The 21,334-nt window shown below is 45.1% G+C and overlaps 1 protein-coding gene across 4 annotated transcripts in view; it reads left to right on the top strand.

Moving 5' to 3' along the window:
* Window positions 1-332: 332 nt before the first annotated feature.
* Window positions 333-21,334, top strand: part of ARFGEF2 (ADP ribosylation factor guanine nucleotide exchange factor 2) — an 89,773-nt gene continuing 68,771 nt past the window's right edge. For all 4 annotated transcript variants that reach the window (XM_049868870.1, XM_049868869.1, XM_049868868.1 and 1 more), the window contains exons 1-3: window positions 333-637; window positions 17,450-17,480; window positions 18,106-18,229. In XM_049868870.1, the coding sequence (XP_049724827.1) occupies window positions 517-637; window positions 17,450-17,480; window positions 18,106-18,229 (276 nt within the window). In that variant the 5' untranslated portion in view covers window positions 333-516. The remainder of the gene's footprint in view (window positions 638-17,449; window positions 17,481-18,105; window positions 18,230-21,334) is intronic.

Here is a 21,334-nt window from a genome sequence, read left to right as displayed (position 1 = left end):
TTTCTTCTTTTCCGTCTCACCTCCTCTTTCCCTCTCATCTCTCTTTCCTCATCTCTAACCCCATCATCTCCAGGCCCATCCTCCTCACTGCCTTTTTTCCTCAGCTCTTCTCTTCCCATCACCACCTCTCCTCCCTCTCCTTTCTTCCCCCCGACCCGCGTCCCCTCTTCACAGGTTTCTACTCCCTCTCACCGCCTTTTCTCCCTCCTCCCTCCATCTTCAGCCCCTCCCCTGCCCTCCCATCGTGCCCCGCCCCGCCCCGCCCCCAGCATCAGGCCCCGCCCCGTCAGGGCACGGGGTCGACAGACGCGCGGCAGCCCTAGCGGCTCCGCCCGTCACGTGGTCACGTGACGCGCTCCAACATGGCGGCGCCGTGGGGCCGCGGCGTCGCTCCCTGACGGGGCGGTGCAGACGGACGCGGCCGGTACCGGCCGGGACGCCGGGGCCGTAGCCTTGCTCGCCGGCTCGTTCGCGCCGCCCGTCCGCGGGGCTGCGAGCCCCCGCCGGGCCGGGGCCATGCAGGAGAGCCAGACCAAGAGCATGTTCGTGTCCCGGGCCCTGGAGAAGATCTTGGCCGACAAGGAGGTGAAGCGGCCCCAGCACTCCCAGCTGCGCAGGGCCTGCCAGGTGGCGCTCGGTGGGTGAGCCGCCCCGGCCCGGCCCCACGCCGGCCGTTACCCCACCGGGCCTCAGTCGGCCTCCTTGTTTCCGCTTTCCCCGCCCCTGGGCCCGGAATCCCACCCTCTCGGCATACTCATTATATCCCCAGGGGAAACTGATGTCGGGGAAGCTCAGGATTGGCCCAAGGTCACCTAGCAAGTTGGGGACAGTCAGAGCTGGCTCTCCAGCCTCCCAGCCCAGGGCTCTTGCCACGACTCCTCGCTGTCCTGTTTCCTGGTTCCTCCCCTCACCACCCCAAGTCCTCAAAAGTAGCAGCCCTTGCCCCAAGTTTTCTCTTTACCTGGGCTTTACCGGTTCGGGTTCCCCCAGGTGAGCAGAATATAGGTGGGAAGAGCTGTCCAACTGGTTTCGGGGGAACCCCTGAGGCTCGTTTTGTAAGTGCCCGATTGGAGAATGTTTTCCTTTTATTTGGTGATCTCCCATATCTCTTTCGCTGGAGAAAGACGTGGCAGTCTGCTTCCGTAAAGATTGCAGCCTTGGAAACCCTACGGGGCAGTTCCCTGTCCTGTAGGGTCCTATGAGTCGGAATTGACCGATGGCAGTGGGTTTGTTTGTTTTTTAATCCGTTCATAGCTCTTTACCTCAAGGAAGGAATGTAGAGATTTATTCTATAGCTCCCAGGTGTTATGGGTTGCAAGAGAACTGCTTATTCTTGTTGGTCCACTAAAATGTAGGGTCAGTGAGGGCAAACATATTTGTTTTATTCACTATGTCCCCCACACTTGCAACAGTACCTGGCACACAGCATATGCTCACTAAATATTTGCCGATTGAATGGACTGCAGATTATGGAAAAGGGAGAAACCCTAACTCATAGCTAGTTAAAACTCTTGGTAGCTGAGACCAGCATCAACATCCTATCTTTTAGTTTTGTTCACGGAACAAATAATTATCAGATGCGTACTGTGTACCAGCCACTGTTGTAGGCACTGGGAAACAAGACAGACAAGATCCTTGCCCTTTTGAAGCTTGTTAGGTGCCGCCAAGTCGGTTCCAACTCAATAGCAGCCCTCTGTAAAACAGAACAAAACACTGCTAGGTCCTGTGCCATGCTCACAATCGTTGCTATGCTTGAGCCCATCATTGCAGCCACTGTGTCAGTCCACCTTGTTGAGGGTCTTCTCTCTTTCACTGACCCTCTACTTTACCAAGCGTGATATCCTTCTCCAGGGACTGGTCCCTTCTGATAACATGTCCGGAGTACGTGAGACGAAGACTCACCATCCTTGCTTCTAAGGAGCATTCTGTCCGTACTTCTTCCAAGACAGACTTGTTCTGTCTTCTGGCAGTCCATGGTATATTAGGTATTTTCCACCAACACCAAAATTCAAAGGCATCAATTCTTGATCAGTCTTCTTATTCACTGTCCAGCTTTCGCATGCACATGAGGTGATTGAAAATACTACGGCTTGGGTCAGGCACGCCCTATTGCCCAAGGTGACATCTTTGCTTTTTAACACTTTGCAAAGCTTTGACTCTAAAAAAAAAAAAAACCAAACCCACTGCCATCTAGTGGATTCCGACTCATAGGGACCCTATAGGACAGAGTAGAACTGCCCCATTAGATCCTAATAAGAGAGCCTAAAGTAAATAAGAAAATAAATGAAGTATTTTTGGATAGTAATAAATACTATTGTGAAAATAAAAGAGATGTGGTAAAGAGGGTCTGAGGGCTTCTTTAAATTGGGCCTCCAGGAAAGTTATCCTTTCAGAGGAGGTGACATTTGAGCTTAGTACTGAAAGGCAAGAAGTATCCCATGTGGAGTTTCAGGAGAAGAGTTTAGGGCAGTGGGATCAATACATTGAACAGAGCTGTCTTCAAGCTAATTCACCACTGCAGTGCCTTTGTTTGGACTCTTTAACAAATTGACTGAGCACGTGCAAGTTTTTATTTTTTTGTCACAGATTTTGATATTGCCATCACCTTTCTCCCTTCATTTGGTGCAAGGTATAGAGCTGGGGTTCTTGGGTGCTAGGAATGAGCTTGTGAAAATTGCTCATCTCAGGGAAGAGAGTCCAAAACTTTCATCAGATTCTCAGAAGGGTCTGAGACTCCCTCGGGGGTCAAGAACTATTGATATAGAGGCTGCTGTTGTCCAGATAATCTGGAAATAGTTGGGTTTTTGTTGTTAGTTGTCCTCCAATCAATTCTGAGTCATAGTGACCCCATGTGAAATTCAGGATCAGTGGTAGGAATTTACCAAGATTTAGATTTTTTTAAAGCTTTTCTATTCAGACAACCAAGGCCAACTGTTGGATATTGTTGTATAAGAATGCAGGCTAAGCACTAAAAAGTAGTTTGTTAGTTAGGCAGAAGTCTAGTGTTTATAACCACTTTGAAATCTGCCTGAACTCTGTCCTCTCAATATTATTACTTAAAGAGTATTGTGGAAGTTTCAAAATAGTTATTTGGCAGAAATGTTTTCATTCCCCTTTCAGAAAACTTAACATAAAATCTCCACCAAATTGTATGTCATGTTGTTGGAACTTTCTTTTAAAATTGCCATATGGGTCGTAAAGGGCCGTAATGTTGAGAGTTTATTAGATAGATATAACTTTGTTCAGAAGTTCATATCTTTCCAACCAAAATTGTAGAATGCATGCACTTTCAGTGTGTTAGTAGTGAATTGTAAGAAATGGGCTGTTGTTAGCTGCCGTCAAGTTGGTCCCTGACTCGTGGCAACTCCTTGCATGATGGAACAGAAAGCCATCTGGTCCTGCACCATCCTCAAGATCAGCTGGGATAGGATCATTATGATATCCATAGGGTTTTCATTGGCTGATTTTTGGAAGTAGATTGCCAAGCCTTTCTTCCTACTCCATCTTACTCTGGAAGCTCCGCCAAAAGCTGTTCAGCATTATAGCAACATGCAGGCCTTCACTGACAGACAGGTGGTGGCTATGCGTGAGATGCATTGGTCAAAAATCTAATCCAGGTTTCCTGCATAAACCCCCCAAAAAAACCAGACCCAGTGCCATCAATTCCAACTCACAGCGACTCATAGGACACAGTAGGACTGCCCCATAGAGTTTCCAAGGAGTGCCTGGCGGACTCAAACTGCTGACCCTTTGGCTAGCAGCCATAGCACTTAACCACTACGCCACCAGGGTTTCCTGCGGGGAAGGTGAGAATTCTACCGCTGAACCACCAATGCCCCCAAGAAATGGCCTAGATAGGAAGTCATTTGATTACAGATTCAGTGAATGGTAAATCGGCATGGTGGCTCATCATTATCATTGAAATGAGTATTAGGAACCATTATAAGGGAGCCTGTGTGTGGTGTTGGAAACCCTGGTGGTGTAGTGGTTAAGAGGTACGAGTCCTAACCAAAGAGTCAGCAGTTTGAATCCACCAGGCGCTCCTTGGAAACTCTATGGGGCAGTTCTACTCTATCATATAGGGTCGCTATGAGTCGGAATCGACTCGACGGCAAGGGGTTTATGTGTATGTTGATATAAATTGGCCATCTTTTTAAAGAGAGTCATTGTGTGTCATAGCTGTTAAATAGAATGACCGCTTTTACTTCAAAACACAGTGAAGTACCTGGAGATCTTTCACTCTGTGTCTCAGGGCACAGTCTTGTGTTCATAAATCCCATTTAAGTAGCGGTTAGAAAAATAATTGAAATAAGTATAGGAAGCATTGCAGTTGGCCAGCATTTTAGAGATTACCTTTTGTAGATTGTCATTAATTTTGATAAGAGGAACTGTAAATGACAGCTCAGAGTTGAACCAAGCTTGGATTATAGAGGGCACTTACAGAAAACAGCTTCTGTGATACGATTCCACTAATTGTAGCATGTTGGGGATCAGGACTGCAGGGACTGTATAGTATAGCGGTTAACAGCCTGTGCTCTCAATGAAAGCCTGCCAGCATTCAAATCCCTTTCCTTCCACTTTCTACCTTTGAGATTTTGAACAAGTTATTTAATTTCGTACTTTCCTCATAGAGCTATTATAAAGACTGAGTTATTGGACGTGTGTGAAGTGCTTGGCATGTAGTAGGTGCTCAATAAAGGCTTGCTGCCATTTTTATTATCTTAATATTATTTTAAGCGGAGACAAACCACAGAAACTAAAAATGCCCTGGTTCAGTTTTCTTTTCTTCCTTTGGTTCCTCATTTGGGAATGATTTACTGCTCTATTTGGTTTGTAGATGGCAGTACATAAGAATGATATTACATAACTAAAAAGCTGTGTTCGTTGGAGTGTTAACTTGATAAGCTCAATGAAGACAGGGATTGTCCCTTATAAAAGCAGTGATGATCAGGACGGAATAGGCTTGGAGGAATTGTACTGATTTCATCTGAACTCAGTGCAAATACATCGCTGGGACTGCCCAGTTCAGAGATGGTGTCCTTCCACCCTTTACCTGGAGAAAGCCAGCAAGCCCCAGAGTAGTCTCACCCCCAGGACTTTGTTGCTCTTTACCTCATTTATGGAGCTTTGATGTATATTAATCATCTTAAACCTTTCAGCTCTCTGTTGGGGAGCATAATTATGTGCTTAAACCTCTCTTTTATAACTGTCTTACTTAAGAGCCATTTTCTCCCATGATCTCTGTTTAAATTATATTTCCACTGTTAAACTCTATGGAGTTTGGAGACTTGACAAGATAATCCTAAGTGTTTTTAAATTGGGTATGGGAAAATTTGTCAACAATTGGAAAACTTTAACTGAATTGTTTTAACAGTACTCTTCATATATATTATATACGATAGGAGATGTAGTATCTCATTTAATTTAATGTGCACAAAGTGCTAAGTAAGAGCTAAGTGCTCTGTTATTGCCAGCTGTCATTGTTCCTAGTCATTATCAATATAAAAAGAATAGTAAACATAGCTATACAGTTTTTCATATGAAATTGATTTTTTTAAGCACATAAATTAGATAATATCTATATAACATATCCTATGTACTAAGCATTTCTACATTCCGGCACAATGCAATGTGTTTTATGTGCAGTTTAGTTCTCACTTAATAATTTCCATTGAGGCCCAGAGAAGTTAAATAAGTTAGCGAGGAAACCCAACTCATTTGTGATGGATCCAGGGTGTGAACACAGGCAGTCTTGGCTCCAGAGCCCAAAATCTTAACCGTTATTGTTGTTGTTAGGTGCCTTCAATTCATTTTCGACTCGTAGCGACCCCATCGTGTCTTAACCATTACTGCTGTGCTTTATGGAGCCCTGGTAGTGCAGTGGTTAAGAACTCGGCTGCTATCCAAAATATCGGCAGTTTTACTCTGTCCTGTAGGGTCGCTCTGGGTTGGAATTGACTCGACGGCAACAGGTGACTATGCTTTATTGCCTCTCCATATGAAAGCTCTTGTACAGGAAATACTCTGTGGAGCCTTTAAGGAGGCTTGGTGGCATAGTGGTTAAGTGTTCGGCTGCTAACTGAAAGGTCAGCAGCTTGAACTCACCAGCCACTCCATGGGAGAAAGATGTGGCACTCTGCTTCCATTAGATTACAGCCTTGGAAACCCTATGGGACAGTTGTACTCTGTCCTATAGGGTCACTATGAGTTGGAATCAACTTAGCAGCAATAGGTAGGAGTTTTAAAACAACCATTATACTGCAGTGAGGTTTCTTGTGCAGTGAAGGTTCGGTAAGAGACCATATTTCTCTGGCTGAATTTTGAGATGTATTTGAAAGCCTCTGGTCAAAAGAGTGCAGCTTTTTTCTGCAGGTGCCTTTGGTTTACTTTAACCTATGGACGCAGTGGTCCTGTCCACAACCAGTTGTGGGGATGGCACAGGACTAGGCCGCATTTTGTTGTGTTGGGTGTGGGGTTGCCATGAGTCAGGGCCGACTTTGACGGTAGCTCGCAACCACAGGGACTAATGGAAGAAATGAAGATGAAGAGCTGGTTTCATTCGAATTACTAAGTTTTTCTGACTTGTGAGATCAGCAGTTAAGTCTCTTATTCCGAAGTTAGGACACATAATTAATGTCTGTGTTTGGGCACAGCTGGCAGTGGAAAATCGAGGCTCAGAGAGCAAATTACCCACAGCCACACAGCCAGGTGGGGAAACGCAGTGGCAGCAAATGCTCTGTCCTGACATATAGATTATAAAATCCATCTTTAGCTTTGCTACTTGAGCTGTTGAATTTATGAGATTTAGAGGCATGTGGGTCATTGGTGATCTTAGCTTGAGCTGTTGGTGTCGTGATGAAGGTGAAAGCCAGATTGGAGTGGGTTGAGGCATGCGTGGGAGGTGAGACATAGACCACAAGCAGGGACAACTCTTTCCCAAAGTTTGGCTGTGATGTGAAAGGGAGGAGAGAGATATGGATCATGGGAGTTTTTTGTTTTGTTTTTTCTTTTTTTAAAGATAGAAGATGTTAAACTTGTTTAAATGTCATTGAGGAGAGAGCCAGTCGAGGGAGTGTGTTCATAAATCTTAGTTGTATGTTAATTTGCATAAAATATTCAGTTTCCACGTCTACATAATATATGGTAAGTTGCCTTTTGTGCCATATAATTTTGCTGTTATTGTTGCTCTTCTAATTTTGATGTATTCAAAAAACTTTTCACCATTAGGAAGAACCTAAGTGAAATTGGAAAAGCACCAAAAATATTCCTAAATCAGCATGTTGTTGCTGTTGGCAAGTGCTAGCGAGTCTAATCCAACTCATAGCCTCATGTGGCAGAGTAGAACTGCCTCATTGGGTTTTCTTGGCTGTAATCTCTACAGGAGCAGATTGCCAGGTCTTTCTCCCATGGCGCTGCTGGGTGGGTTCGAACCACCAACCTTTCGGTTAGCAGCTGAGTGCTTAACCATCGCACATACTGAATAAAACCTTTAATCTTAGCAAATTCTGGTGTTTCGGTTAGGTGTTTTCTTTGAGAATGCTAGAGAGCATAAAAGTTCTGAGAAATAACAGGATTCGAGACCCTGGCAGACTCCTTTTTGTTGAAAAGCTTTTAATCTTTCTTCAGGAGATCATCTGTCTAGAAACATCATCTAAATATTGGATTGTTGTTGATTACTGAAAAGTGTTGAATTATTGGATTAGGGGAAAATTCATTGAGAACTGAGCTTGAGACTTTGCTTGTTGGTAGTCCTGTGTTCCTGGGTTAATAATTTAGCTTCTCTGGGCCTCTGTTTCCTGAAATGATACAGGTGATAACACCTATGTCATGGGATTACTGTCAAGGCTAAGTGAACTAATCTAGTAAAGTAGTGGGCACGGTACCCGTACATGTTGCCATCAAGGCAATTCCAACTCATAGTGACCCTATAGGACAGAGTAGAACTGCCCCATAGGATTTCCAAGGTTGTAATCTTTACAGAGTAGCCCTGCTGGCACAGTGGTTAAGAGCTCAGCTCTTAACCAAAAGGTCAGCAGCTCAGATCCACCAGCTACTCCTTGAAAACCCTGTGGAGCGGTTCAACTCTGTCCTATAGGGTTGCGATGAGTCAGAATCTACTGGACGGCAATGGGTTAGGTTTTTCTTTTTCTTTTTTTCATCTTTACGGAAGCAGACTGCCACATCTTTCTCCCGAAACCTGAGTCCTTAACAGCTGACACAGTACTTGGCCCCTGATTGATAATCTGCTAAAATTCAGAGGCATAGTTGTCACCAGTATTTAAAGACGGGACTGGATGCTTGCTGTCTTTGCCTCACTTGTTAGTTGGTTTATGGACCTTTTTGCAAGTCTCTGACACCGGCGAAGCAAGTGGTTGGAGGAATTTAGAGCTCTGTCCTGGACTTGTAAATCTCAGGGGAGACTCTGAAGGCAGTGCTGGGGAAAACAGTAAGGCCATTCTTTATGGAAAAGAGCAAACTTGTGAAAATGTGTACTTAATCAGCAAGTACATGGAGTCTCCTATATAAATAGCTCAGAACAGTGGTTAGTTCTTACCATTTTCACCAGGCTTAGGGGCCCTGCCAGGAAAATACTTGACTTTCTTTCCAACAAGATTATCTTAGAAAATAGTTTTACATTTGTGAATTTATTCCTGGATTCTTCCTGTAAGAAGCTTGTTTTGGTTTACTGTCTTAGTTGTAAATAAGTCTTTTAGCTCCAATGTTTTCTTAGGTTTTATAGATTGATGGGGAGAACAGGCTTCTTGTGCTAGGACATAAAATTCTAAAATTTTCCCTTAGTCCTTGGGAGTGCTCAGTTCATATTTGTTGTTCTTTATAGTCCTGTTGTCTGTTGACTAGAGCAGGCCAGCATTCTCTCAGTAGATGTTTATTTGGATGTCAGACCCAGTGCCATGATGCAAGGGAACAAAACAAACAAGGACCCTATTCTGATGGCATTTGCCATTTAATGGGTGAGATGGGCATTATTCAAATGATCATGCCCTCTGGGAAGTCCTATGAAGGAGAGAACCTGGTCCTGCAAGGGCATTTAACCAAGGGATGAGGAAAGACACCCTAAGGAAGTTACCCTTGAGATCTGAATGATGAATACAAATTACATAGGCTGAGTGGGAGGTATTGCAGCAGTGGGAACAGCATGTGCAAAGGTCCTGTGGCAGAGAAGAGCATGGCTGTTAAGGAAACTAAAATAGGTCAGTGCGTGGTTGGAGCATGGTGAAAAGTGGGGAGAGTGTTTGGGGATGAGGTGGGAGAGGTTGGCCAGGGCTCTGTCATGCAGAACCTTGGAGGTCATGGTGAACAGTTTGATCTTTAGACTGAAAGCAGTGGGATGACACTGAGGAATTTTAAGCAGGGAAGAGAGTGATAGGATGACCAGGTTTGAATTTTGCAAGGATCACTTGGATCCCTATGTTCAGAACTTGTTGGAGGAAAACCAAAGGGATTGCTGAGGAGTTGATGAAGATGCTGATGTCATCATCCAGGTGAGAGATGTTGATGGCCTAGAGTAGAGTGGTGACAATAGAAATAGGGCAACATGATTGGATTCCTGACTTGTTTAGACGGTAAAGCTAACAAAACCATGTGATATGTTGGTAAGGACATGAGATGGTAGATCGTTATGGCTGACCGTAGATTTCTGACTCACCTACCTGGATGGATGGTGGTGCTGTTCTTTAAGATGGGAGCATGGGAAGAGGACTGAACATATTGGGGGAGGAACAGTGATGGTGAGTTGGAACCTGGATGTGTTGAGTCTGAGCTGCCTTTCACATTTAGTTGGACAAGAGGAGTAGGAAGTGAATGTCTGAGCCTGATGCTCATAAGAGACGTCTGAGCTGGAGATAGTCATCAGAATCTAGGTGGGCACTGAAGGTGTACGTGAGGATGAGATGACCTAGTGAGAGAGTGCACAGAGAGGGAGAGATGGGAGTGAGGGATGCTTTGCCTAGGCCTGAGGAACTCCAGCCTTCCCTGGCTGGGCGGAGGAGGCTCCCTCTGCAAAGGAGGTGGAGACGCGGTGGGTCAGAAAGCAGAGGTCAGATAGGAGAGTATGTGGTTATGAAGGCAGAAGTAGAGAAAGCTTCATGAAGGAGGGTGAGGTCATTTCCTTAATAGGTCAAATGCTACTGGGTGGTTAACCCATTGCCATTGAGTCAATTCCAACTCATAGCGACCCTATAGGACACAGTAGAACTGCCCCGTAGGGTTTCCAAGGAGCAGCTGGTGGATTCGAACTGCCAACCTTTTGGTTAGCAGCCGAGCTTGCCATAGCTCTTAACCACTGGGCCACCAGGGCTCCACTAGAAGGTTAAGTCAGATGAAAACTGAAAAAATGCCCATCAGATTTAGAGACTTGTGAGTCACCGATGACCTTAGCTTGAGCTGTTTTGGTGGCGTGATGAAGGTGAAAGCCAGATTGCAGTGGGTTGAGGCATGAGTGGGAGGTGAGGACACAGACAATGAGCATAGACAACTCTTTCCCGAAGTTTGGCTGAGATGTGAAGGGGAGGAGGGAGATGTGAATCGCGAGTTTTTTGTTTTGTTTTGCTTCTGCTTCTCTTAAAGGTAGAAGAGGCTTGAACTTGTTTAAATATCATTGGGATCGGAGCCAGTTCAGGAAGAAGGAATGCAGGAAAGAGAAAGGACAGTTCATTCGTTCAATCACCAAATACTTATTGAGCACCTGCTCTGTGCCAGGCACTTTCTAGGTGCTAGGGATTCAGCAGTGAACAGAACAGCCAAAAATCTCTGCCGTATATTCTGCTGTGGCAGACAGATATTAAACGAACTGAAACATAATATGACAAGGGTGATAAATATTGTGAAGAAAAATAAACCAGAGTAAAACAAAAAAACAAAGCAAGTAAGGAGATACAGTGATAAGGAGGGGTGGAATAGAGAGGTGGTGAGGGAGGCCTCTCTGAAGTGGTGACATTGAGCAGCCATCTGAAGGAAGTGAAGAAGTGAGCCATGCTGATACTTTGGGAGAGGGCATTCCAGGCAGCAAGCATAGCAAGTGCAAAGGCCCTGAAACAGGAACTTGTTTGGCATGTTCGAGAACAACAAATAGGCCAGTGGGGCAGGGTGGTAGAAGGTGAATTCTGAAGGGTAACAAATCACAGAGAGGCTTGGAGGCCAAGGTCAAGATTTTGGATTTTGCTCAGAGTGAAATGGGAAGCCATTGAAGAGCTTTGAGCGAAGAAGTGATGTAATCTGATTTGTTTTTTAAGGGAGTTCCTCTGGCTGCTGTGTAGAGAAAGATGTGTGGTGGGGGTGGGAGAGTAAGAGACCAGTTAAGAGTCTTTTGCCTGGTGGCTTGGATTAGGGTGGCAATGGTGGAAGAGGTGGAAAGTGATCAGATTCTAGATATTACCGATAGCGTGACATTCCTGAGAAGGCAGGCGGGGATAGGATAGGACAGAGGTGGAAGGATTGGACACCACCTCTTATGACGGGAGAGAGCCCAGGGTGGTTAGAGAAGTAGGTCAGTCTGTAGGTTGCTAACAGGAAGCTGAGGGAGTCTCCTTGTAGTGGTTTCTAATTTCTGAGTGAAGTAGGAAGCCACCACATCGGTTGTGAGTAAGGAGGAAGGCGACTAATGGTGATGATCAGGAGAGAGAGATGGGGTGCTTGAGGAAAGTAGAGAAATGTGCAAGAAGCCCTGGTGGTGCAGTGGTTAAGCACTCAGCTGCTGCCCAAAAGGTCGGCGATTCAAACCTGCCAGTGCTCTGCAGGGGAAAGATGTGGCAGCCTAGTTCTGTAGAGACTGCAGCCTTGGAAACCCTATGGGGCAATTCTGCTCTGTTCTGTAGGGTTGCTGTGAGTCGGAATTGACTTGAGCACAATGACAGCAGGTATAGAAATGTGCAGTGGTCACTGTGGAGAGTTAGGGAAGATAGGATTAACTGACAGTATTAGGGTTCCATTTGCTGTTGGTGTTTATGAGTTTATAAACCTACCAACTTGCCCTATTTTCAGAGGTCTGGTTAGGTGGAGACAGGTCAAAAGAGGATACTAATATAATCTAAGTTTGGGATTTTGCCACAAGTTAGGACTAAAGATCTGAGTCAGGCTTCTCAAGGTTATCGATTGTGCCTCAGTCTGATAACAGTCCTGCCAATGGGATCCATCTGGATAATGAAGAAAGGAGGATGCTGACGTGTTGGCTGACAGTTAAGGGTTCATGGGCTGGAGATTCTGAAAAGTCGAAGAAAGGATCTACTGGTCTTTAAACAGATCACCTGGAAGGAAAGGAGGTTGTGAGCAGAGAACAGGAAGGAGCTGGAAGTGCCACATTCCAGACGGGGACAAGATTCAGAGTGTGACCAGCCACACCAGGCTGGCTTGGAGGGGAGGAGGAGGTCATTGGAGTGGAATTAGAAGAACTTGAGGGACAGCGCTGGTTTGGACAGGAGCCCTGGTGGTGCAGTGGTTAAAGTGCTCGGCTGCTAACCGAGAGGTTGGGGGTTTGAACCCACCAGCTCCTCCTTGGGAGAGAGAGTTGGCAGTCTGCTTCCATAAAGATTTACAGCCTTGGAAAACCTATGGGCAGTTCTGCTCTGTCCTCTAGGGTCACCATGAGTCCGAATCAACTCAGTGGCAATGGTTTTTTTTTCTGGCTGGTTTGTGTGGTAGGGAGGGGTGTGGCAGATGAGGCATTTGAGGAGAGTAGAAGGTTTGAAGGGGTATTATGGAATCACATGGACCAGTGACGAGGTCATTGGTCATTGTTGGGTTTGAGGTTGGTGATGGTCATCGTTGGACTCACCTTGGGAGTGAAGGGGAGAATGGGAGCTGGTGCCCAAGCTGCTGATGAATAAGGGGGTGTGACCTGAGAGGCTCATAGGTGACAGCAACATCCAGGTGGGAGTTGAGGGAAGAAGTGTGGCCTTTATCAGCTGAACCTGCTCACCGTACTTAGGTCTCCCCGCTTTGCAGTCTGCTCATTTATTGCTGCTAATTGCCCAGATGGCAGTTGGGAAAGCAGTGCCTTTTAAGATGTGGAGCAATAAAACAGGAGGAGGTATGCCCCACCTCCACCACTGTCTTCTGTACCTGATAACTGAGCAGTTCAGAGAGGGCTTTGGAGTAGACAGCCTGGGTGCGGATCCTGACTCTGCTTGGAGCACTTCCCGGCTGTAACCATGGGCAGGTGACTTAACCTCTTGATGCCCAAATTCCTTACCTGCGTAATGGGGCTATTGAGACCGTTGCCGCCTCCCAGGGTGTTGACGAGGACTGAACGCCTGCCCTTGGCAGGCAGGCAGTGAATGTCAGCTATTATTACTATTGGTGTTCCACTTGTTTTCCTCCTTCCCTTAGCTTTGCTTGGGTCTGCCAAGCACCGGAGACTTTTCTGTTTTGCTGACTCCTGTTTTAAGATAAGAGCAAAAGAACTGTCATTGATTGACCACCTGCTGTGTGCCAGACTCTGCCTTAGTCATTATTCAAACATGGGATTTTTGAGAGAATTACCCGCACACACATCAGGGTCACTCATAAGTCAGAGTCCACTCAGCAGCAGCCGGTTCTGCGTAAAGGCACCCAGTCTCCGGAGTACAGGGGACTGCTTGGTATCATCCGCATTTTTTAGAGTAAGAGGCAAGGTCTGTGGAGGTTTCATTACCCACCTGGCATCGTACAGCTAATAGAGATCCAGGCCGAGACTTGAACCCAGTTCTGTCTGAATTGCAAACCTTCTTTCCACCACACCAGGCTGTGTTATGCACACGTACTTCTTCCCTGTGCCTTTTTTCTCCTTCTTCTCATTGGAAAAAAAAGTAATAATATTATCCAAATCTATCCAGAACCCACCTGTTAGGTCTGAACCCATGGAACTGCTATATGTGCTCATTTCTGACCTGCAAAAATGGTGCCTTCTTGTGGTTCAGACTGATGCTTCTCTCCACCTCCTCAGCCTCCACCCTGGTCCAAGCCACCATCATCACCTCCCTGTCAAGAGTGATCTGTCAGAAATGTAGGTCAGATCATGCCTCCCCTCTCCTCCGCCCTTTTAGGGATTTCCCATTTCATTTAGAAGGAGCCCCGGTGGTGCAGTGGTTAAGCGTTTGGCTGCCAACCAAAAGGTCGGCAGTTTGAATCCACCAGCCACTCCTTGGAAACCATATGAGGCAGTTCTTCTCTGTCCTATAAGTATAGGGTCGCTATGAGTTAGAATCGATTCAATGACAATGGGTTTTTTAGAAGGAAGGTCAAAAGTGGAGTCCTTACAAGGATTCTATGCCTAATGGAGAGAATTTTTAAAGATGTTTCTCCCCTTCATCAAGGAGTAATTTAGAAGTGCCACTATTCCTACTTCTTATGGGGGTGCTTAAGTGTAAATTAAGAAAGGTAAACTGTGAGCATAGGATTGGTGACTGTCGTTCCTTGGTCTTCTGCAACTGCTCTCCCTGGTAGCCTTGCTCACAGTGGAGGGCCACTCTTCTCAGACACGGTCCCCTGTGCTGTGCCTACGCTGCTGCTGCAGGTTATGCTGGTCCTTTCGTGTTCTCATTTGAAAACAAGTGGTCTTGCCCCAGCAGGCCAGGAAAGGGGATTGGGAGACTCCAGACCGAGGTTGTAAACTAGCCAGTGAAAACCCCGCAGATCACAGTGCTCTAATCCAGAACTGATCATATGGATGGTACAGGACAGGGTGCACTTTATTCCACTGTGCATGGGGTTTCCATGAATTGGGGTTGCCTTGATAGCTAATAACAATAATTTGAGAGGTTATGAACATGGACTCTGCAGCCACATTTTCTGGGTTCAAGTCCCAGCTCCACACTAGCTTGTGACCTCAGGCAAGGGATTTAACATCTCTGGGTCTTGTTTCTTCGTCTATAAAGTTCAGTGGCGTTTGGCCTTGAACGCTGGTCCTCCAGCTCCTTAGTCATTGCTCATTTACCGGACAGCCCTTGCCTTGTACAAAACTTGGATGTTTTGTCCTCATAGTGCTGATCATAGCCCTTAAACGCTGTTTTTATCTCCTTTAAGTTGCTTTTCTGCAATCAGTGAAGTACTTTTTCCTTGTTTCTTAGCTGTCCTGTAAAACAAAAGTTGCAAACTGGTGGCCCCAAGCTAGGAGAGCCTGCAAACTAGTTTCAGTTGAGGCATGTTTTTAAAAATAGCGAAGTTACTTTGGATTGCAATTGAAGTTTTCATGGAAAATCTAGATTTTGACCTCTGGAAAAACCGGAACTAGCACCCTGGGCTCAGGGTCTCTGGAGGCACCAGTCATCTGAGGCTGAAGAGCTGCTGCCCCTTAGCTGGTGGCGTGGGAAGGGTACTTCCCTGCCCCTGTTGTCTTATACCCACCCATGTCTTTCCTTGGTTCCTTGCCTGGCCTCCATAGGCCTTTGAGTTTGTAACCTCTGCACTTGGTTTTGTTCTCCTCACTGAGTGCGCAGTAGTCCTGGTGATTGAGTCATTTGGAATGCCACTGGGTTGGTACCAGTGGCATTCGAAAGGAGAAATTATTTAAGCTTTCAGAGCCCAGCACAGACTGTAGCAAAAGCCTGATTGCTTCAGATACATTTGAACTTAACTCTAACAAGGTAACCATTAACGTGATTGGAAGGAAAGCTTACATTTGAATTCAGGCAACAATGCCCCTCTGGAATGTCACACATGACAGATGACCTTATCACCCAAGCAGAACCTTGGTGCTTGTGGGCATTGGTTCCTGAAAGCGGAAAGCTTGGCTGCCAGCCTCTTCGGTTGGATCTCCTTGACCACACCTGCAGCTTCCTGGGACCCAGCTAGAGGAAGCTGAGCTACCGTCTTAGCAGATTCTTGTTCCTGAAGGGCCGGCTCCATGGCCCAGAGCTTGTGGGTCACAGGTCTTATGGTCCATGAGCAGAATGCTCGATATTAATGATCTGGGTGTGCCTCTCCTGTTCTCTTATGTGTGTCATGTAATTATCTGACCCTAGGAAAACACTGAAATCAGACTGTCTTGAAGATTAGGAACCTATTCAGACATTGGGTTCTCACGTCCTAAAGCTCGGTCTATAGTATAGTTGTCCAAGAGCAAGCAAGACACGTGTAGCCTCCAGAGCTGTGTCCTGGGACTGCTCGGATAGCTAATGCCAGATGCAGACCAGCGGCCCTCAGGAGGCTGTGTGAGGAAGTGGTGCTTTTTGGGATGATCGGAATGCAGAGCGCCCAGGGCAGCCACTCGCTTTGCCTGTTTGGGTAGCGGAGTCAAACGTGGGATACGTGTGACTGCGTGGTTGTGGGGGAATTGCGTGAACTTAGAGTGTGCTGCTGTTTGAGTCATGCAAAACTTATGTTCTCTTTCCTGGAAATAAAGACTATCTCTTTAAGGTTGTGATTTCTGAAGAATAACACTTTATTCCTGTGACCCTGACTATATAGTTGTAACTCCATGGCAAAGATGTCTAGATTAATTTTCATTCCTAAAGGTTACATATTTTTATTGTAGAAAATGTGAAAAAAGAGAAATCATCTCACTACTTAGGGAACTTTCAATATTTTTGTGTATTTGTTTCAATATCTTGTCATATTTGTATGCAGTCTCTCATGTATATTTTTACACAGTTGAGCTGCTACGGTAATATCATAATATTGTGTTAGCCATTATTAAATGGAGCTGGTAGTGCAGCAGTTAAGAGCTTGGCTGCTAACCAAAAGGTCGGCAGTTCAAATCCACCAGCTGCTCCTTGGAAACCCTGTAGGACAGTTCCACTCTCTCCTGTAGGGTCGCTGTGAGTCAGAATCGACTCAATGGCAACAGGTTTGTTTGTTTAAATTAACCTACATTTTGTAGAATAGGGAAATAAGTAAGAACATGGACTGTGGAGGCAAAATGTTTGGGGTCAAATTCTTGTTCCCTCACTTCCTGGATGTGTGGCCATAGGCAAGTTACCTAATATATCTGTGCCTTGGTTTCGTCATCTAAATCAGTGGTTCTCAAACAGGGTGGGATGGAGGGCAGTTTTGTCCCCAGGGAACACTTGGCAACGTCTGGAGGCATTTTTGGTTTTTGTGGGAAGTAGGTGCTACTAGCATCTAGTAGGTAGAGGCCAGGAATGCTGCTTAGCATCCTACAATCCACAGGACAGCCCCCACAACAAAAAGTGATCTGTCCCCAAATGTCAGTCGTGCCAAGGTTGAGAAATCCTGCTCTAAATAAAACAGAGATGATAATAGTACCTACCTCATAGGTTTGGTGTGAGGATTAAAAGAGATAAAATATGTGAAGTACTTAGAACAATGCCTCATACATAGTAACTGCCACGTATTAGCTATTATTAATATTATAATTATTTTTCACTCTTTCTATAGACATGTCTCTATTTAAGAATGTCAAACATTATTTTTAATGGTTTCACGATCTTATATTAAATTTTCTTTTACATAAATGCTGCATACTCCTGACTTGCCTTTCTTTCTTCCCTACCAGATGAAATTAAAACAGAAATAGAAAAGCAAAGGTAAGCTGTATCTTTTTTTTCCTGTCGAGATATGTTATTAAGGAAATAAATAGAGGTCGTGGGGACCTCTTTCTCTGCTTGCTTTCTCTTAATTCTAATCCTCAGGACAGCATATACTCTCCTGGCACAGCGCTGGGCACACCGTAGGACTTAATACATGTGTGAACCAGTGCTAGGTTAATAGGTTGCTGGCTCAGTAATTGCGTGTTTGGAGGAGAGGTTAAAGAAGATCAAGTTACTGCTCTTGTAGCTTTTCCTGACAGAAGAGGCAAAGCCCTTGTCTCTTCAGATGTCATGCTTCCTTAGGCATGAGAACAGCTTGCCCCAGAAGTGGCTGCACCTGATTGTCATAGTAATGGTTCCATTTAGTCACAGTTCAGAAATACACCTCTGTCATGCCTGATGCCAGGATTCGGTCTAGGACCTTGCTGTCTGCATGTGGCACTTTGGTGATTTTCTAGTGCACGTGTATAACGTTTTAATTCTCTAGCCCCACCAATGCCAGTTTTCAGGCACTTTTAATTAATTCCAGGTGAAATGGGAAGTTAGAGTGATGTGTGGGAAAAGCAAGCTTTTTTTTTTTTCTCATCTTCTTTCTCTGCCCTCTCCTGCTTTATTTCCCCAGGCTTGGCGCTGCCGCACCGCCAAAGGCAAACTTCATTGAAGCCGACAAATATTTCCTTCCGTTCGAGCTGGCTTGCCAGTCCAAGTCCCCACGGGTGGTCAGCACATCCCTCGACTGCTTGCAGGTGCCATGTTTCAATTTGATTTTGTACCGGAAGTTCTTTCCAAGCCATAGGCGGCTCTTGTACAGGAGCTATGCTGGTCACCACCCGGGTACTCAGATGCTCTCAGAGGTGATGGAGGAAGGAGCAATCCAGCTTACTCTTTACTGAGGTCTGTTGAAGGAGAGCGTGAGGAGGACAGAGAATAAGGAAGGGGTCTGACCTCTTTAGCTAAAACAAGAATCTGTTTCCCTAGAAATATTTGATTTATTGCATTCTCTTACATATTTCTAAATAAAGTCTTTAGCATTCATTGGAATATTTGGTACACATGAGCACAGAAGGCACTTCTATGCGTCCTCTTTCTTGGTGGCATTAAAATTCATAATAACAAGTAGAGGTGTAGATAACTGGAGCCGTAAATTTCTTATAAATCACCTTTTCCTGAGGTCGAAGCAGGAGTAGAGAAGTTAGGATGGCTTGTGCAGCAATGTACCTGTAGTGAGAGGCGCAAACAAGACTACAGCTTGGGTTTTTCAATTCCTAGTCTAGCTTTCTTGTATTTTTTTCCTTAAGACCTACTCCTGAGGTTTCTGATTGTTTCAAAGAATATTTATTCCTAACATCAGAGGGTAACTCATATCAGTGAAAAAAGTTTGATGAATTTAAAAGAACACATTAAAGAGATCCATAATTTACCAGTGCTTTTTAAAACAGGGATGGTAAATAGAGTCTATATTATGATTATTTGAAGAGCTGTGTTGAGCCTTCTGAAGCCTTACCTGGGTTTCTTGAGAAAGAGTGCCATGATTGATTGGTTATTTCTGCCTAGGCACAGGACTGCAGACTGGCAGTGGGCGTACCATATTTTCGGCATCTCTGATCTAATATTTATAGTGTTAACCTCCCTTGATATATATGCTTGAGAATGGATGACGGTTTCTTCAGAGAAGAGGCTTTTCCAAATGAAAAGCCATTCTCTCATTCAATGTAATCCTGTACAGATTGTCCTACATGCAGTATGTAATGAGCCAGGAATTCTTAAATGGCAAGCTTAAGTCCTACTTCTACCCCCCAATTTTTTTTTTTTTATTTTTATTGTGCTTTAAGTAAAAGTTTACAAATCAAGTCGGACTCTCATACAAAAATTTATAAACACTTCGCTAAATACTCCTAATGGCTCCCCCCCAAACGAGACAGCACACTCCTTCCCTCCGTTCTCTCTTTTCACGTCCATTCGGCCAGCTTCTGACCCCCTCTACCCTCTCATCTCCCCTTCAGACAGGAGATGCCAACATAGTCTCATGATCCAAAAAGCTCATTCTTCACCAGCATCATTGTCTATCCCATAGTCCAGTCCAATCCCTGTGTGAAGGGTTGGCTTTGGGAATGGTACCTGTCTTGGGCTAACAGAAGGACTGGGGACCATGACCTCCACGGTCATTGTAGTCTCATTCAGATCATTAAGTGTGGTCTTTTTACGAGAATTTGGTGTCTGCATCCCACTGCTCCCCTGCTCCCTCAAGGGTTTTCTGTTGCATTCCCTGTTAGGAGAGTCATCGGTTGTAGCCAGGCACCATCTAGTTCTTCTGGTCTCAGGCTAATGTAGTCTCTGCTTTTTGTGGCCCTTTCTGCCTCCTGGGCTCATAATTACCTTGTGTCTTTGTTGTTCTTCATTCTCCTTTGCTCCAGGTGGGTTGAGACCAATCGATGCATCTTAGATGGCTGCTTGTTAGCATTTAAGACTTCAGACGCCACTCTACAAAGTGGGATGCGGAATGTTTTCTTAATGGATTTTATTATGCCAATTGACTTAGATGTCCCCTGAAACCATGGTCCCCAAACCCCTGCCCCTGCTACACTGGCCTTCGAAACATTCAGTTTATTCAGGAAACTTCTTTGCTTATCCCCAAATATTTTTGCCGTGCACATTTTCTGAGGAAATTTGGCATCAGTTTGATTTTAGTTGTTTTTTTCACCCATACCAAGATTTAGTTTTGCAGCTGGGGCTGATAGGTAACATGATTGATGCACTAAGAGCAGTGGCTGACATGGATGGAGCAACCGTCATGTGCTGGGCCCTGTGCTAAGTGCTTTCTCCACCTTACTGTGTTTAACCCTTGGAGGTACTTAACTCTTGTCCTCATTTTAGAATTGAAGAAACTGAGGCTTAGAAAATAAAGTGATCAGCGAGTCCAAGGTCCCCCAGGCAGGGAAGTGATAGAATTAGGGGGATATCCAGAACTTCTTAACCCCATGTCAGTGCTCATAAGCAGGTGTCACTAAACTATAGCCCACGGGCCAAATATGGTCCGCTGCCTGCTTTTGTAAATAAAGTTTTATTGGCACATCCATTGCCATCATCTGACTCATAGTGACCCTATAGGACAGAGTAGAACTGCCGCATAGAGTTTCCAAGAAGCAGCTGATAGATTCAAACTGCTGACCTTTTAGTTAGCAGCCGAGCCCTTAACCACTGTACCACCAGGGCTTCAGCTGGAACACAGCATGTCCGTTTGCGTATGTATTATCTGTGACTGCTTTCCTGCTATTATGACAGGGTTGAGTGGTTTTTGACAGATGCTTTGTGACCCACAGTCTTAAATATTTAGTATCTGGTCCTTTATAGAAAAAGCTGCTAACTCCTGCTCTTAACCATTACCCTCTGGTTCCATTTTCTTTAATTAAAAATATGCTGTATTTTCCTAGAAATAGTCAGTTTCTGAAACCCTTTGTGTATGTCTGATTTCTAATGGAAACACTGACTTCCTGCTTCAGCCCACTGTCTGTCTGCAGCCCTGAGTTGTAAATTTAAGTGTACCTGTCTTGAGGCTTATGGTTATCTCTCTTTTGGGGATGGTAGTTCTCTGTAGTTGAGTAGTTCCACTAGGGTTTCTTCGGTTAGTATACAAAATGTAAATGTGCACTCCTCTTATAGTATTAAAAGGTGGCTGGTGCATCCTGCAACACTGAATAAATGTCCCCTTGGTGGTCATCTCTGCTAAGCCTGTTTGACTGCCATTTCCCAGTGCAGGTGGGGTAACTTCTGTCTTGGAAATGGAAAGCCATCTACAGGGGAAGTTTAGTTTTGGCAGGATTGAAGCTAGCTGCAGACACATCCATGTTGTG

The sequence above is a fragment of the Elephas maximus genome, chromosome 25 (assembly GCF_024166365.1).
Source record: "Elephas maximus indicus isolate mEleMax1 chromosome 25, mEleMax1 primary haplotype, whole genome shotgun sequence".
NCBI classification, from domain to species: Eukaryota; Metazoa; Chordata; class Mammalia; order Proboscidea; family Elephantidae; genus Elephas; species Elephas maximus.
The sequence above is the reverse complement of the archived record's forward strand: the minus strand, read 5'-3'. Positions and strand labels throughout refer to the sequence as shown.